We start from the raw sequence: 18,318 nt of genomic DNA, 5'->3' as shown, positions 1-18,318 counted from the left end.
CACTACACAGCGGTGGTTACTCCCCTGAATGGATTTTCATGTGACTTTCAAGGTGAGACTTGTGTTTAAATCTGCTTTTACAGACATCACAACCAAATGGTCTCTCCTCAGAGTGAAGTCTCATGTGTCGTTCCAATGATATTCGCTTTACAAAACATTTTCCACACTCACTACAGCTAAATTGTTTGGTGTGAACAGCTATGTGTGTTTTCAGTCCTCCTGACTGGGAAAATCCTTTACCACAGATATGACAGGTAAATGGTTTTTCCCCTGTGTGAACGCGCATGTGAGTCTTTAGATGCTCTTTTTGTGAAAATCCTTTACTACAAACTTCACACACAAACTGTTTCTCACCAATGTGAACACGCATGTGACTCTTTAAATCCCATTTTTGTGAAAATCCTTGACTGCAAACACTACAAATAAATGGTTTCTCGCCCGTGTGAAGGAGTATATGAGTTTTCAAGCTCTCTTTTTGTGAGAATCCCTGAGTGCAAACACTACAAATAAACGGTTTCTCACCTGTGTGAACGCGCATGTGACTCTTTAGATCCTCTTTTCGTGAAAATCCTTGACTGCAAACACAACAAACAAATGGTTTCTCGCCCGTGTGAACGCGCATGTGACGGGTGAGATCCCCTTTTCGAGAAAATCCTTGACTGCAAACACTACAAATACACGGTTTCTCGCCTGTGTGAATACGCTTGTGACGGTTTAGATCTCCTTTTTGTGAAAATCCTTGACTACAAACGCTACAAAAAAAAGGTTTCTCACCTGTATGAATGCGCATGTGAGTTTTCAGGCCCTGTTTTTGTGAAAATCCTTTACTACAAAACAAACAAATGAATGCTTTTTCTTTTTCTCCAGTATGAACACGCAAATGATTTCTTAGACCCTCTTTTTGTAAATACCTTTTACTACAAATACCACATACAAATGGTTTCTCTCCATTGTGCCTCCACATGTGCTTCTTAAGCCTTTCCCTAATTTTAAATCGTGTACCACAAATATCACAAGAAAAAGGGTTTTCTGCAGAATGGAGTTTCATGTGAAGTTTAAGATATGCCTTTGCATAAAATCTTTTAGAGCAAATATCACAAGCAAATGGTTTTTCTCCATTGTGGACTCTCATATGTGTTTGAAGGTAACACTTTACTCTAAATGTTTTACCACAAAGATCACAACTATGTTCCCCCTTTCCAGTGTGAACCATCATGTGTAATTTTACAGAATCCTTACATTTGAATCTTTTGTCACAAACAGTGCACCCAAATGGTTTCTCTTCAGTTTTTACTCCAATCTTAGATGTACGTTTGGAACACAGCTTAGATGTTTTACCTCCTTTTTTAACTATCATCTTGGTTTGATGAGAAAGAGATACTGGATCTGGGTTCCTGTCTGGTTCTGGTCCTTCACAGTCCTCTCCATCAGGTTCTGTTTTCAGCTCTTCAGCCGAGCTGCTAGTTCGAGCTTGTGTCTCTCTGTTGTCTTCGGATTTTAAGTGATGAAGCTCTGATAACTGAGGTTTCTCTTCATCTTCAATCTTCACAGTGTGCTGCTCTTCCTCCTGACTGATCCACTGTTCCTGCTCTTCATCCTTTATGTGGGGGGGTTTGGTTTCCAGTTGGTCCAAACTAGGGCTCCAGTCATGGGGAACTTCTTCTTTTACCACCAAAACCTGATGGACTGGAGACATTGAAACATAAATGACTACTTGTAAACAATTCTAATAATTAAATAATTTATAATAAAAAAGGTACAGAAGCGTCTGCACTTTCAACGTCGGATGAGAAGAGCAAAGCTCTTCCTCCCATCCTCAACACTTTCTACAGAAGGACAATAGAGAGCGTACTGACCAGCTGCATCGCTGTCTGGTTTGGGGCCTACAATGCTTCAGACTGGAAATGTGTAGAGAGAGTGGAGAGGACAGCAGGGAGAATAATTGTGACAGTGCTTCGGCCATCCCTGGCAGTTGTAGCAAACACTGCATGACCAGAGTTTGGACAACCATTATGGTACAAGTATATGTAACAACTGTTAAGTATACTTGTACCATTCATATTGTCTTACACATACCTTTTCTGTCTGTATAAAATGTCTTTTTTGTTTGCTGGGGCATAAATATTACGTCCCTAAGCTCACATCATCCAATAAAAATACTGGAATTGCACACATTACATTTACAATCTGCTGGATAGTGTGTGACTAGCGATCTAGCGTTGGCTGTCCTTGCTAGCTCAATAAAGGACTGATGTGAATCTTTTCTGTTCAAGAAATGAACAATATGAGTGAGCCCTTATTTGTAATTTTATATATAAAAATTTAATTACATCTAGCCTATATAAAATGGCATTTCTAGTCTATTGGTTTATGCTAAATTATCTGGTTAATTTAAAATTGATCAAAGTCAGGTTGTATGCACCACACAAAAATGTGTTGCTGCTAATGGGTGTTGAGTTTTTGTTCCCTACTGAACTTATCATGCCAGAAACACCACTGCAATCGGCTCCTCATTTGCAACAAGGAGCCGATTTCCAAGTGTAATGAATCATTACACTTGGAAATCAGCTCTTTATTCCAAGTGAGGCTGTTGTGAAATCAGCCAGGGAATAACAGTAAAGGTTGCTTTATGCTTGACGCGCATGGGTTCCGCACAGAAAACAGATGTGTGGACATGTCTGCAGCATTTATGCTCCGTGCGGCTCTTCTCTGATGTATCATTTTTCTCCAAGACTCTAGAGGGCAGTGATGCACTCCTACAGCAAGTGCACTACACCCCACTACATGTACAAGTAGAAAACATAGTTGTTTCCAACATTTAAGTCTCTTACCTTTCTTCCAATAGTGATGGCAATTTACATTTCCCGACAAAAGTCTAGTCACTTATCCATTTTGTAGAAACAACATGTTATAACCTGACTTTTAATTAATTTATCGGTTTTAGAAATGGCTCAAATCAAGGCTAAAACCCTCCCAAATGATGTTCAATTTCCTAAAATAAATTAGCTTCACTGAAGAAAGATTGATAATTTCATGACCACAGAAGTAATATGGTGGCGTGGACCTCATGGATGTGTCAAGCATAAACCAGGCATTAGACTCTTTACAAAATTGTCAAAATATTGTAAAGAGGAAACTTTTTTTTTTTACCATAATACCAAACACTTTAATTTACCCATTTACTTATTTTCTTTAAATTAGTTTGAAGTTACACAAGTGAAGTGAAGCCTGTTCTTATCTTATTGTGTAATACCGCTAGCAGTAAACATTGTTATATTTTCATTGTTTACAATGTCAGGGCTGCCATCTTGTTTTACTAGCATGTTTCACAGCTTATATTTAGCTGCACTTTGAATTTAGGTTGACTCCTAGACAAAATGCTCGACATAAAAGCAAGATTTTAACATAATTTCTTTAATTTCTTTTTGTGAAATGAAAACGACACAGAAAAAAATGGATTAATCGGATTTGGTAAAACTAAATAGGAGATTTTATTTTCAGGGCATACCACCCATAGTGTGTGTTCATGTGTCTGTATCTTCATGTGTGAATACCTGTTGTTCTTTGTCGTACTACATAACCATAAGCTGACATATTAATGCAAAAACAACGATTGCTGGGACATTTATACATATACTTACCATTTTGATACTTCCCCCACAACAGCAGATCTTTACTATCCAACAAGAGTTTATTTTATCAATTCTACACAAACTAATGTGTGTCACTTACTGGGATCCTTGTTGTCTTGTTTCTGCTCCAGTTCTGATGTGGATGCTGCAGGTATGGAGGACACCAGACACAGTCCAGGCTCCTCTGCTTCAACCTTCATCATCTCAGACATCCTCTGTAAACCTGGGATTCTCCTTTTCACAATCCTGGTCTAGAACCTTCACCTGTTCTAGTAGATCAAGGTTTCAGTCATGTAACCTGTATCTTCTGATTGAAACTGGAATCAGACACAAATCAGCATCTGAATAAATCAAGAAAAATGTAAACAGCTGCAGAGCAGAAGTGATGCTGCAGAGCAGAGAGTCTAGTACCTTGGTCAGCAGCTCTGTGTCCTCTCTGGAACTGTCCCCAGTCTCTCGGTCCTCAGCTGGACATCAAGGTTAGAGGAGGTGTCCACAGAGGATGGAGTCTGTCCCGCACATTCTGATTAACTCGGAGTCTGGACTCGTCTTGTAGCTCTGAACCATAAAAAAGCTTCCAACGTAATAAACACTGATTACGTCTCTGTTGTTAGCAGCGTTAGCTCCCCGGAGGCTAATAGTCCAGATTACTAATGAATGTGAGTTACTTTCTGTGCAGCAAAATAGCCCAGAAATATTTAGAGGTTACAGACCTCACGTCCTAGTGGTTAAAGCGAGGCGTTTTCTTCCTGTGAAGGCTGCAAGGTCTCCGGTTCTAATCCCATACTGCCACGCCAGGTCCCCGAGCATGTTAGTATGTATGCTTCCCCGAGTGGCAGCTCACTGCTCCCCAAGAAATGGGTTAAAAGCAGATTACGGAAAGATAATTAGGTATTAAAAACAACTTTCTAGACGTTTTCGAGAGGCGTTCGGGATCCGCAACAAGCGGAAGTACACCAAGCCAGGAGCGGAAACGCCTTCTAGACAGTTTAATACATTTTAACTTAACTGGCCGTGAAAAAGAGTAAAACTGTACCGTACCTAACAACACACAATCTATTTGCAAGATTCCAGAAGATTCCCAAATTTTAACAAATACCAGGAAACAGACATTCAAATGCAAATGTGGTATTTCTGCTACAGCTCCCCCTGCTGCTTCGGAGCCAGACTGCGCTTCTGATGTTCGAAGGGAAACTGCATACACGCAGCAGGTACATCAATATTGCGTGAAAGTGCAATATTGTATGCCAGTCATCTCAGAAAATTAAACTGATATTTTATATACAATCATTACACACAAAGTGATATATTTCAAATATTTGTTTCCTTTAACTGGTCCAGCTTACAAGTAACTAAAACCCAAAAATCAGCATCAGAAAAACAGAATACTGTGAAAAAAATAAGCCACAAAACAGCATTGCTAAAGAAGTTAGTTGTTCACAGAGTCCTGTATCCAGGCATATTAACAGAAAATTGAGTGGATGAAAGATCTATGGAAAAAGGTGGCCAAAAACAGGGAGAATTTTTTTCCCCCTGCTTTTTAAGAGTCAAAATTGAAGGTGTAAAGAGCCATAGGTTGAAGACCCCTGCTCTAGAGTTACTATGCACAGACAAATCCTACATATGGGCTACAAACATTTTAATATGAATTATGGAAACAATGCGCCATAGAGGTGATCATCTTGTGGCACTGCATAGCTGTAATGGAAGCCAAGATTGCCTTGTCAGCTACTTTCAGGTGTTCTGCCTCGTTGGGTCCAGTGTCTCTCATCTTTCTCTTGACAACTGTCCATAGATTTTCTATAGGCTTCAGGTCAGGGGGGTTTGTTGGCCTATCAAGAACAGGAACACTATGATCATTGAACCAGTGCCAAGTCCTTCTGAAAAATAAAATTAGTATCTCCATACAGCTTGTCTGCAGAGGGAACCATGATGTGCTCCAGAATTTCCTGGTAGATAGCAGCATTGACTGTGGACTTCAGAAAACCAAAATGTCCATGTTCTTTAAAAGTAATTATCTTTCTGTGCCAGTAACAAAATTAAGGTTTTTAGAAAGACACATTTCTTATAGTGAGTGTCAGTAGCCTTAAATTTGACTTATGTCTCCAGTCAGTGAGACGGGTTAAAAATTAAAATTAGAAATGTCTGAAAAAGTTCAATATTTTTTTGCCACTCACTTCAGAAAATTAATCTCATTATGTATTCAGTATGCAGTGAAATATTCACAAGTCTCAAAACTTGTCAAAAATGTTGTGTAAGATGAAAACATTTGTTTTAAACAGAAATGTCAGGGTTCTGAAAAATATATGAATGTACTCAATAGTTGGTTGGGCCTCTGATTGCATAAATTACTGCATCAGTGCGACGAGGCATGGAAGTGATCAGCTCTTGGTTCTGCTGAGGTGTAGTGGACACCCAGGTTGCTTTGATAGCAATGTTCCCCCTAATTTTTCAGAAGTCTGCGCAGACACACAAACTCCCTGAGCGTTCACTTGACATCTGTGAGAAACATCGCACGTGCACACTAAGGCTACATTATGCCTGTCCAAAACTGCATGGAAATTATAACAAGTTACAGGGCTGACTAAAAGAATCAAATTACAGCAATAATTTATTTTAGATTACTTAGTTTAGATTCAACTGATTTAGCCCGATTACATAAAAAATACAAAAATTTGGGATTTTGAGTTGTATAGTATGCTTTATTTCACAGTAGGAGTCATGCTAAGGAAGAACGGAAAGACATGTACATCATTCAGAGTTAAAATTTTATTGCCATTAAATTATTTACATTTTCTACAGTGAGATTTAGCACAAGCCTGTGGTATTGTGGTTGCCTCTGTCAATGTAGCTCACCACCATCTGGGTGTGAATGCGTGCGTTAATAAATGAATGACTGACTGTAGTGTAAACCGCTTTGGGGTTGTCAGACTCAGTGTTGCCAGATTAGCCGGTTTTCATTTTAATTTTGTGGGTATAATTTGCTTGGGGCAGGTGAGCATAATTTGGCCAAAATTGGAGTCAGTTCAATGTTTTTTGAGTTAACCTATTAACGTCATGATTTCATCATTAGTCATTGGTTCATAGCAGGTATTGGGGCTATATAACCCATTCATCCATCCATTTTCTGACCCGCTTAATCTCTCATGGGGTCACGGGGGTTGCTGGTGCCTATCTCCAGCGTTCACTGGGCGAGAGGTAGGGTACACCCTGGACAGGTCGCCAGTCTGTCGCAGGGCCCCAAATCATAAAAAAGGAAGCTAAAATCATGGAAGATGTTCAGTCAAGTTTATTCATCAAAACTATTTATTACTGTATACAATGACAGACAAGTAATGCTCAGATTCGATACACCTCTAACAACTCTTAGTTTTCAATGCGAAAGAATACAAATTGGAAGAGGTAGATATTTCTAACTAAATATTTGTAATTAGGCAAGGCAAGGCAAATTTATTTATATAGCACATTTCAGGACAGAGACAATGCAAAGTGCTTTACATTATTAAAATATAGGAAAATAAAAGGATAATAAAAGCAAGTTGGAATAAAATGTAGAAACAAAATAGAACATGGGAAAACAAAAATTAAAAGCAAACAAGTAAAAACACAGTTGGAATACAAAGTAAACTAATTATATTTCAGTAATACAGTTCAATTATAATCGTCGAAGGCAATCCTAAAAAAAATGTGTTTTTAATCTAGATTTAAAGGAACTCAGGCTTTCCGCACTTTTACAGTTTTCTGGAAGTTTGTTCCAGATAAGCGGAGCATAGGAACTAAATGCTGCTTCTCCTTGTTTTGTTCTGGTTCTAGGTATGCAGAGTAGGCTGGAGCCAGAAGACCTGAGTGGTCTGGAGGGTTCATACACTGATAACAAGTCTGTGATGTATTTAGGGGCTAAGCCATTCAGGGATTTATAGACTAACAGAAGTATTTTAAAGTCTATTCTCTGAGATACAGGGAGCCAGTGTAAGGACTTTAGAACTGGGGTGATGTGCTCTACTTTCTTAGTCTTAGTGAGGACGCGGGCAGCAGCGTTCTGGATCAGCTGCAGCTGTCTGATCCACTTTTTAGGCAGACCTGTGAAAACACCGTTGCAGTAATCAATTCAACTAAAAATAAACGCATGGATTCATTTTTGCAGATCCTGCTGAGACATTAGTTGTTTAACCCTGGAAATGTTCTTCAGGTGATAGAAAGCCGACCTTGTAATTGTCTTTAGATGCTTTTGGAGGTTCAGGTCTGAGTCCATCACTACACCCAGATTTCGGGCCTCATCAGTGGTTACCAGTTGAAGCGACTGAAGCTGTGTGCTAACTTTTGATCTCTCCTCTATTGGTCCAAAGATTATTACTTCAGTTTTGTTTTTAATCAATTGAAGACAATTTTGGCACATCCATGCATTGATTTCTTCTAGGCATTTACTCAGTGCTTGAACTGGTTCATAGTCACCATGGAAAATTATTTTCCATTTTTTCAACTGTTCTCAACATATCAATTTAATTCCTGTCATTTATATTGTGCCAATACATACAAAAAAAATAATAATTTCAAAGCACTTAAATGTTTTGTGCTGTAAGAGCATTATTTTTAAAATACTTTATCTACAAGGTCATATTTAAAAAAAAAGAAAAGTAACTTTGTGGATGTGTATCTAAAAGCATTGGGTCACTTAACGTAATCCCTGGTTCTTTAATAACAGAGTGAGGTGTTTCACTATGGGAATCGCCTTGGCGTGACCAACTACGGAAGCGCCAATGTCATCACGTCTGTCTGTGACAGACAGGTTGAGCCGTGTCCGTGGCTCCACCCACCAACCATTATCACAGCCAAACTACCTGCCTTAACTCATTCTAGGCAGGTTTCTTTAAGTGCCCATGCAAGAAGGGATGTGTCGGTGAAACACCTCGCTCTGTTATCAAAGAACCAAGGATTACGTTAAGTAACCCAACGTTCTTTTTTAACTTTGCTCGGTGTTTCACTATGGGAGATATGGCCCACTCCCGGATTGCATGCTGACTCCAAAGCCATGCCTGATAGAAATCCCAATTCAGGCCTCAAGTGGACGTTCCTACTCCAAGCATTGTGTGCGCTAGTGATGGCTGCGCCACATCCAGCCTGTAAAAACTCACAAATGTGTGAGTTGTAGCATAACTGGCTGAAGCACAGATGTCCTAAACTGACACCGCAGAACAAAGCCCAAGAGGTGGCCATGCTCCTGGTAGAATGGGCCCTAACTCCTTTAGGGGGTTCTGAGCCTGCACACCTGTATGCCAGAGATATAGCCTCCACAATCCAGCATGCTAACTCAATTCAATTCAATTAAATTTTATTTATATAGCACCAATTCATGAAACATGTCATCTCAAGTCAAAATCAATCATATTATACAGATTGGTCAAAAATTTCCTATATAATGAAACCAGTTGATTGCTTCAAAGTCCCGACAAGCAGCGTTCACTCCTGAAGAAGCATAGAGCTACAGGAAGAGTTGTCTGCATTGTCCATGGCTTTGCAGCAATCCCTCGTACTGAGCAAGCATGAAGCGACAGTGGAAAGAAAAACCACCCATTAGCGGGAAGGAAAAACCTCCAAGTCAATGGAGCATGTCCCTGACCTCCCAGGAGCCTCTTGGTTGCAGCGTTGTCATGGAGACTCACTGGCAGCTGCACCCCTGTGTTACTCATCATTATCCTTATCATGTGGGGGACTGAGCTGAATGTGTGATTTTAGTGTCTTTGAAGCATTTCTGCAGCGTGTAGCAAAGACAAAATGGGGTTAAAAAGGATGTTTGACACCTCATAAAATAGACATGCTTTATCCGACATGACCCAGATTTGTTGTGGAGCTTTCTCTCTAAAGGAAGTACGGACTCTGTCAAGCAGAAGTTGGTAGGACCTTCCTAGAGCTACTTCCGGTTAGCAACGTGCTAAGCGTTAGCCACTAACATAGTTGTGTTCAGTATCACCAGGTGATGGTACTATGTTAGTTTGGTCCAAATCCTGTACTGAGAAGTGCCTCAAAAAGGGAGAGAATACGATTTTGCATGGTTGTTTATTACGTCGCCATGGTAACTCAAAATGGCAGCTTATACAAAAAGAGCACCTGACTGGATGAAGAGGCACTTTCTGACATGTATACTATGGGGGTGAAAATGTAATATATTTATCCTGCCACACCAGGTTTTGATCCTGCGACCTCTGGTCGTGCCAGTCCCACAACTTAACCAGTGGACCAAACCGAAGACATATATAGACTTGATTTTGGCGGAGATAAATGCATACATGGCCATTGAAGAGCATTGGGTGAGAGATGGCGGTGAGCAGCACTTCGTTTCTCCGGAACCGTAAATGCTAGAGACGTAATTTTTTCTGCGTTTATTTCGTAACGGATAGGGGAACAGGACAAGCTATAGGTTTTTGCTGGAAATATTGTATGGGACTTTTTGCCATGGTTTTTCGCTATTTACATTACCATGGTAACTCGAAATGGCATGAAGTACAAATAGCACACTTCACGGCATCGAGACGCACGTTTTGATATATACTTTGTGGGGGTAGACCCTACAGTTCGGGCTGTATTATCCGTGAAAACCCTTATTAGGTGCATAGTAATAGGCACTGCCCATGCATTTGCATGGCAGTCGCCTAATTATGCTAAAGATGGGCTTACAGGTATGTCATCTAGTTTGTGAATTTTAGTTAAACCATATAGACTCGGGGTGGCCTCCGACAGTCTGTGGTACAGAATACAGGCAATAGCAGGCTCCTGGATTTCTGGATCTCTTTTCAGCAGCTAGATCAGAGTAGTTTGTTTTTTTTCTACCTGGATTATTATGATGCATCAGGACACTTGACAGATACGGTTTCATACAAAAGACATTATGAGCATGTTGCTGAGTGTGTGATGGATTGATGGAAAATATAACAACTAGCTTCATGTCTAACGACTGGCATCATATTTCTTACATGTCTGATGTGCTTGACACAACCCGGCAAAATGGTGCAAACTTGATTAAGTATATCAAAAATTAAATCATAATTTTATACTCAAAAATACTGATTTTTTGTTATATTGCTCAGCCCTGGCCTATTGTCATAATTATTAGTAGCATCCTTCATGACCATTTAAATCAGGCATGTTCAAAGTGCTGCCCATGTACTGATTGTGTGCAGTCCCCCTTCCCCCACCCCATTTAAAAAAAGATTTGTTTCGTGCAGATGGAAATTTACTCATTTATTTTAAATTAGAGCAAAATTATTACAGACAAGATAAAATCTTTCAATTGTACACAGTGGCTCTACGCTCTTTCAAGAGGCGTGAATGCCGCTTGTCTTAGGCCCGATGCAATCTGCTGGATTTACTTAGATAGGAAACTTTTTGACCAATCTGTGTGATTCGATTTAATTTGACGTTGTAAAGTGCCCTGCGATGACATGTGTTGTGAACTGGTGCTATATAAATAAAACTGAATTGAATTTATATGTTTCGGCAGAACTCCATGTTGTGCAAATGCTTCACAGGAAACACTACACAGCGATGGTTACTCCCCTGAATGGATTTTCATGTGGATTTCAAGGTGACACTTGTGTTTAAATCTGCTTTTACAGACATCACAACCAAATGGCCTCTCCTCAGAGTGAAGTCTCATGTGTCGTTCCAATGATATTCGCTTTACAAAACATTTGCCACACTCACTACAACTAAACTGTTTGGCGTGAACAGCTATGTGCTTTTTTAGTCCTCCAGATTGGGTAAATGTTTTACCACAAACAAGACATGTAAATGGTTTTTCCCCTGTGTGAACACGCATATGATTCTTTAAATGATCTTTTACTGCAAATGCTTTACTGCAAACATGACAAAAATATGGTTTCTCTCCTTTGTGTTTCCTCATGTGTTCATCAAGCCTTTTCTTAAGCTTAAATTGTGAACCACAAACATCACAGGAAAAAGGGGTTTCTACAGAATGGAGTTTCATGTGAAGTTTAAGATATGCCTTTGCATAAAACCTTTTAGAGCAAATATCACAAGCAAATGGTTTTTCTCCATTGTGCACTCTCATATGTGTCTGAAGGGAAATCTTTACTCTAAATGTTTTACCACAAAGATCACAAATATGTTTCACATTTCCAGTGTGAACCATCATGTGTACTTTGACGGAATGCTTACGTTTAAATCTTTTGTCACAAACAGTGCAACCGAATGGTTTCTCTTTAGTTTTTACTCCAATCTGAGATGTAACTGCGGAACACAGTTCATATGGTTTACATATTTTTGGAGCAATCAACTTGGGTTGATTAGAAACACGTACTGAAACTAATTTCCTGCCTGGTTTTGGTCCTCCCCGGTCCTTTCTGTCAGGTTCTGTTTCCTTCTGTTCAGTTGAGCTGCTGGTGGTTGGAGCTTCTATCTCTCTGTGTTCAGATTTTAAGTGATGAAGCTCTGATAACTGAGGTTTCTCTTCATCTTCAATCTTCACAGTACGCTGCTCTTCCTCCTGACTGATCCACTGTTCCTGCTCTTCATCCTTTATGTGGGAGGTTTCTGTTTCCAGTTGGTCCAAACTGGAGCTCCAGTCATGGGGAACCTCTTCTTTTATCACCAAAACCTGATGGACTGAAGATGTTGAAACATTAATGAGTACTTGTAAACAATTTTAATGATTTAATAATTTATAAATAAATAAAAAAGAGTTACAGAAGCGGCTGCACTTTTTGCATTGGATGAGAAGAGCAAACCTTCCTCTCATCCTCATCACTTTCTACAAAGGGACAATAGAGAGCGTACTGACCAACTGCATTGCTGTCTGGTGTTGTGCTATAACACATGATTTGAAGTTGTTTAAAGTTTATCCAATAACTGTCAGTCCGTTAGGTATTTTCTAGTGAATATCAGGTCAATTGCCTTTGATATTAGAACAATAGTTGAAAGAGTGATTCAAGCACTGGAATTCTTCTAACAGCAAACTCTGCACACATATACAATAGACGAGGGACAACTTCTCTTCAAGTTCAATAAATAAATGCTCATCCAGGGAACACCATTATATAATGCTGTTTATCTGAATTAACAATATATTTCAATCAATAATTGTTCTTTGCTAGTCTTGTGAAACTGAACTAAACTTCTGAGCAAAAATAAAGATTAAGGAAACTAAGGGACATAGTATGTACACACAAAAGAACAAAAGGAAAAACAAAAATAGTTGAAAACCATCACCATAAAAATGAATTCACTGAAGGTATAAAATTTAGAGAACCAAAGTGCATCTTAAAAAATATGGAATGAGGTTAAATTTGCTAATTTACAATGCAACTCCTATTTAGATAAAGCATATGAGGAAATAACATTTTGATCAACCTTTTGCAAGATAACAATCAATAACACTAGATATTTTTAATTCATGTAATTATTTTTCAGGAAATAATCAAAACTCAAATTGGTAACTTAAGATGCTAGAGGGCACTGTAAAGGGGAAGATCTCTTGGAGCTGTGTTGGGTGCACATCTGGGGTCACGTGGCCATTAGCTTGATGGGTTTCTCTCAAGTTACACAAAAAAAGTGCTTCCGGTGGAATAGCGAGCGGAGTGGTCACATCTATCTGAAGCTGGAAACTCTGGAATTTGTCTTATGTAAGGTCTGCAACTACTCTTGAAGAGCAGTCGTGTAGCAAACTCAACCTGCTACTAGATGAAAAGCACTACACCTACAGGTACTTACAGATTCACTTCTATACAAAAAAAACCTAATATTATCTTTAGCTGTCACTTCATACATTTCGTATTAATTAATACTGTATATTCTTCAGTAATGGTATCAAGGCGTTGGTTGTTTGTACCTGTAAAAGCTTATCGGTTGGTTTTGGTGTTCTTTTTATATCTCTCTTTGCAGGTGAAGAAGCAGACTTAAATTATGTTTTATCTCTCTCTCCCTTTCCTCTCCTCTTTCCCTTTTTCTCCCTTTCAGCGTTTTTCTCGTCTTGTTCTCTTCTTTTTTACCTTCCCTTTTCAGTGTCCATTGAACATGAAATATTAAAATCTAATAAAGCTTCTTGCATATATAAATCAAGCGGAGCACTATGGTGAAAGCAGTAAGGCTCCACTTGTGAAATTAAAATCCGTTGGAGAGGAATGTACAGACTGATTATATAGAGAAATAATTAACTTTTATAGTAACACCTTTTCCCCTTCCTATAAAGAACAGCATTAAAAACTTTATTTTCAAATGATAGGGGATAAGAGTCAAAAAATGTATGACTATCAGGAGGTGGTGTGGCAATTTACATCCACAACACCTGGTGCACATTAGAAAAAGGCTTTGGCACCTTCTGCTCACCTGACCTGGAATACCATGCAGTAAAGTGCAGACCATTTAAACTGGCTAGAGAGCTCAGCTCTGTGGTAATCATTGCAACATACTTGCAGCCGAGAGCTAATGCTAAGCTAGTTCTTGAGGAACTTTACTGCTTTGTTACTTGCCAATTGAACAGTAGTCCAAAAGCGGCTATGATAACTGCTGGAGACTTTAACCATGTTAATTTAAAGCCTGTACTCACCAAGTTCCATAAATTTATTAGGTTCCCGACCAGAGACAATAATACATTAGATCAAGTTTACTGTAACATCAAGGAGAATACAAAGCTGCCACAGCTTCTCACTTTGGTTCATCAGATCAGATCTGTGTAGACCTGATTCCTTCCTACAAGCCACTGATCTGCAGAACCAGACTGGCGATAAAAGACATTCAGGTTTGGACAGAAGAGGCCTGCTCAGCTCTACAGGACGGTTTTGGAAACACTGACTGAGACGCATTTAAAGAGGACGCTGACTTAGAAAGCTACACATTATCTGTGCTTTCCTATATCCACTTCTGCAGTGATGCTGTCCAACTCACAAAGACAATCAGAGTGTTTCCTAACCAGAAACCATGGGTGGACAGCTCGGTGCGGTCCCTGCTGAGGGACCTGGATGCAGTGTTCAGATCTGAAGACAAACTGGCTAACAGCAGGGCTAGAAGCGAACTTTAAAAAAGGCATCACAAAGGCCAAGCAAGGATACAAGCAGCGCATTGAGGACCACTCCAGCAGCAACAATCCACACGATATGTGGAGAGGCATCAGAAACATCATAGACTGCAAGCACAGCAACCCGCAGCTGAGCAATGACCTGACTCTCCCTGACACCCTAAACAGCTTCTTCGCATGCTTTGACTCTTCAAGAAGCAGGGAGCCAGAACATCTGCCCCAGCAAGAGGAACACCATCAGGCTCTCGTTCTGCAGCTCCACCAAGTGACCTCTTCCCTAAAAAAGGTCCACACCAACAAGGCCGCAGGTCCAGACGCTTAAATCGTATACAGACCAACTAGCAGGGGTCTTCTGCCTAGCTGAAATCATCCGTTATCGTGCCTGTCCCCAAGAAACTAATAATCACCTGCCTCAATGATTATCGTGAAGTACTTCTAGAGGATCCTCCTAAACAGCAGGGAGAATAATTGTGACAGCACTTCCCTCCTTCCCTGACAGTTCTCACAAACTGCATGACCAGAGTTTAGACAACCATAAAAAAAAAAAACTCCCACCCCCATCATGGACGCTGCTGTCCTCTGGCGAAAGGCTCAATTGCATAACAATCAGTTTCCACAACAGCTTCATTCCACATAAGATCGCTAAACTCCCAATACTCCCCTATTATACTTTCAAAACAACTCACTGTCAGGGTTTAGTTTTTGATCTGGCTTTTGTTTACTATTTTTCAGTTCTTCCTCCTTGTCAGGGTTTAGTTTTTGATCTGGCTTTATTTATTGTTAGTTTTCAGTTCCTCATCCCCCTCTCACTCAGCTTTCCCTTCAATCCCACTGCAGTCAGTCACACCTGTCGGCCACTAATTAGTCAGAACTCACTTCACCTGCCAGCCTCCCTACTTAAGCTTCCCTCTGTCTTCACTTCCCTGCCGGTCCATAAACTCTCCATTTTAGCTCTGTGTGTGCATGCTCTGTCCGGGTTCATCCAAAGACAAATCATGACACTCACTTTACATGGTCACTGTGAACTCTATTGCACTGAGAAACTGTACCATCATATAGTCCGTTCAATGTTGCAATACATCTTGCTGTTACATATACTTGTACCATTCATATTGTCTTACACAACTCTTCTGTCTGTATAAACTGTCTTTTTTGTTTGCTGCTAAATGCCTGACATATGTAGCCTCACTGGCCCCAAAAGATGTGACTGTGGAGCTCTATGTTGCAATAATCAATGGAAGACGAATTCTGCCCTGAAATTGGGGCCGGTCGATCAATGTTTGTTTAAATAATGAATATCTGAAACTGTTGTGTGCAAGCTCAACATGCTCTGAGTAGACAGCAGTGGGGCATAAATATTACATCCCTAAGCTCAGGCCATCCAATAAAAATACTGGAATTGCACACATTACATTTACAATCTGCTGGATCGTGTGCGACCATCTAGCGTTGGCTGTCCTTGCTAGCTCAGTAAAGGACTGATGTGAATCTTTTCTGTTCAAGAAATATGAGTTTTTATTTGTAATTTTATATATAAAAATTGTATTACATCTAGCCTATCTAAAATGGCATTTCTAGTGTATTGCTTTATGCTAATTTATCTGGTTAATTTAAAATTGATCAAAGTCAGGTTGTTAGCACTACAGAAAAATGTGTTGCTGCTAATGGGTGTTGAGTTTTTGTTCTCTACTGAACTTATCGTGCCAGAAACACCACTACAATCGGCTCCTCATTTGCAACAAGGAGCTGATTTCCAAGTGTAATGAATCATTACACTTGGAAATCAGCTCTTTATTCCAAATGAGGCTGTTGTGAAATCAGCCAGGGAATAACAGTAAAGGTTGCTTTATGCTTGACGCGCATGGGTTCCGCACAGAAAAGAGATGTAGGGACACGTCTGCAGCATTTATGCTCCGTGCGGCTCTTCTCTGATGTATCACTTTTCACCAAGACTCTAGAGGGCAGTGATTCCTACAGCAAGTGTACTACACCCCCAACATGTAGAAGTAGAAAACATAGTTGTTTCCAACATTTAAGCCTCTTACCTTTCTACTTAAAATGATGGCATTTTGCAGTTCCCGAAAAAAGTCTTGTCACTTATACATTTTGTAGAAACAACAGCTTATAACCTGACTTTTAATAAATCCATCGGTCTCAGAAATGGCTCATATCAAGGCTAAAACCCTCCCAAATGATGTTCTATTTCCTAAAATAAATTAGCTTCACCCTGGGTGAGGGTGTATGATGTTGCGAGACCCAAAACACCCAATGACCCCAGGATACATCACTGATGATGCGTCCCAGTGCATCCATGAGGTGTATCTTGTATAGCTTCACTGAAGAAAGATTGATAATTTAATGAACACAGAAGTAATATGGTGGCGTGGACCTCACAGATGTGTCAAGCATAAACCAGGCATTAGACTCTTTCCTCTTTACAATATTTTGACAATATTGTAAAGAGGAAACCTTTTTTTCTTCCATAATACCAGACACTTTCAAGGCATATCGCCCAGTCCTAGTGTGTGTTCATGTATCTGTATCTTCATGTGTGAATACGTGTTGTTCTTTGTCGTACTACATATCCATAAGCTGACTTATTAATGCAAAAACAATGATTGCTGGGACATTTATACAAATATTTACCCTTTTGATACTTCCCCCACAACAGCAGATCTTTACTATCCAACAACCAGGATTTATTTTATCAATTCTACACAAACTAATGTGTGTCACTTACTGGGATCTTTGTTGTCTTGTTTCTGCTCCAGTTCTGATGAGGACGCTGCAGGTATGGAGGACGCCAGACATAGTCCAGGCTCCTCTGCTTCAACCTTCATCATCTCAGACATCCTCTGTAAACCTGGGATTCTCCTTTTCACAATCCTGGTCAGGAACCTTCACCTGTTCTGGTAGATCAAGGTTTCAGTCATTTAACCTGTATTTTCTGATTTTCTGCTGCTTGAAACTGGAATCAGACACAAATCAGCATCTTAATAAATCAAGAGAAAAGGTAAACAGCAGCAGAGCTGCAGCGATGCTGCAGAGCAGAGAGTCTGGTACCTTGGTCAGCAGCTCTGTGTCCTCTCTGGAACTGTCCCCAGTCTCTCGGTCCTCAGCTGGACAACAAGGTTAGAGGAGGTGTCCACAGAGGATGGAGTCTTCCTCACACATTCTGATTAACTCGGAGTCTGGGCTCGTCTTGTAGCTCTGAACCATAAAAAAGCTTCCAACGTAATAAACACTGATTACGTCTCTGTTGTTAGCAGCGTTAGCTCCCCGGAGGCTAATAGTCCAGATTACTAATGAATGTGAGTTACTTTCTGTGCAGCAAAATAGCCCAGAAATATTTAGAGGTTACAGACCTCACGTCCTAGTGGTTAAAGCGATGCGTTTGCTTCCTGGGAAGGCTGCAAGGTCTCCGGTTCTAATCCCATACTGCCACACCAGGTCCCTGAGCGTGTTAGTATGTATGCTCCCCGAGTGGCAGCTCAGTGCTCCCCAAGAAATGGGTTAAAAGCAGATTACGGAAAGATAATTACGTATTAAAAACAACTTTCTAGACGTTTTCGAGAGGCGTTCCGGATCCGCAACAAGCGGAAGTACACCAAGCCAGGAGCGGAAACGCCTTCTAGACAGTTTAATACATTTTAACTTAAC

At 40.0% G+C, this 18,318-nt stretch overlaps 2 protein-coding genes across 5 annotated transcripts in view; both read right to left on the bottom strand.

The window, feature by feature from the left end:
- LOC110366536 (gastrula zinc finger protein XlCGF57.1) overlaps positions 1–4,716 on the bottom strand; it is a 5,455-nt gene extending 739 nt beyond the window's left edge. Inside the window, exons 1-3 of the mRNA XM_036142269.1 lie at positions 4,044–4,716; positions 3,733–3,949; positions 1–1,686 (exon numbers count right to left, since the gene is read on the bottom strand). The exon at positions 1–1,686 is cut by the window's left edge and continues 739 nt beyond it. Coding sequence (XP_035998162.1) covers positions 17–1,686; positions 3,733–3,844 — 1,782 coding nt within the window. The 5' untranslated portion in view covers positions 3,845–3,949; positions 4,044–4,716 and the 3' untranslated portion in view covers positions 1–16. The remainder of the gene's footprint in view (positions 1,687–3,732; positions 3,950–4,043) is intronic.
- Positions 4,717–10,199: 5,483 nt separating this feature from the next.
- LOC105924935 (zinc finger protein OZF-like) lies at positions 10,200–18,312 on the bottom strand. Of its 4 annotated transcripts, none has more exons than XM_036142291.1 (3): positions 17,722–18,312; positions 17,399–17,650; positions 10,200–12,251 (listed from the first exon to the last, which is right to left on the bottom strand). In XM_036142291.1, the coding sequence occupies exons 2-3, from the start codon at positions 17,508–17,510 to the stop codon at positions 11,176–11,178; spliced, it is 1,188 nt and encodes a 395-aa protein (XP_035998184.1). In that variant the 5' UTR covers positions 17,511–17,650; positions 17,722–18,312; the 3' UTR covers positions 10,200–11,175. The 4 variants fall into 4 exon arrangements, with proteins under 4 accessions (XP_035998184.1, XP_035998183.1, XP_035998182.1 ...); XM_036142290.1 differs by having other exon boundaries at positions 17,399–17,626; XM_036142289.1 differs by having other exon boundaries at positions 17,399–17,567.
- Between the last annotated feature and the right edge of the window lie 6 nt (positions 18,313–18,318).

This window comes from Fundulus heteroclitus, chromosome 10, assembly GCF_011125445.2.
Source record: "Fundulus heteroclitus isolate FHET01 chromosome 10, MU-UCD_Fhet_4.1, whole genome shotgun sequence".
NCBI classification, from domain to species: Eukaryota; Metazoa; Chordata; class Actinopteri; order Cyprinodontiformes; family Fundulidae; genus Fundulus; species Fundulus heteroclitus.
This window is presented reverse-complemented; position numbering and strand designations above follow the sequence as displayed.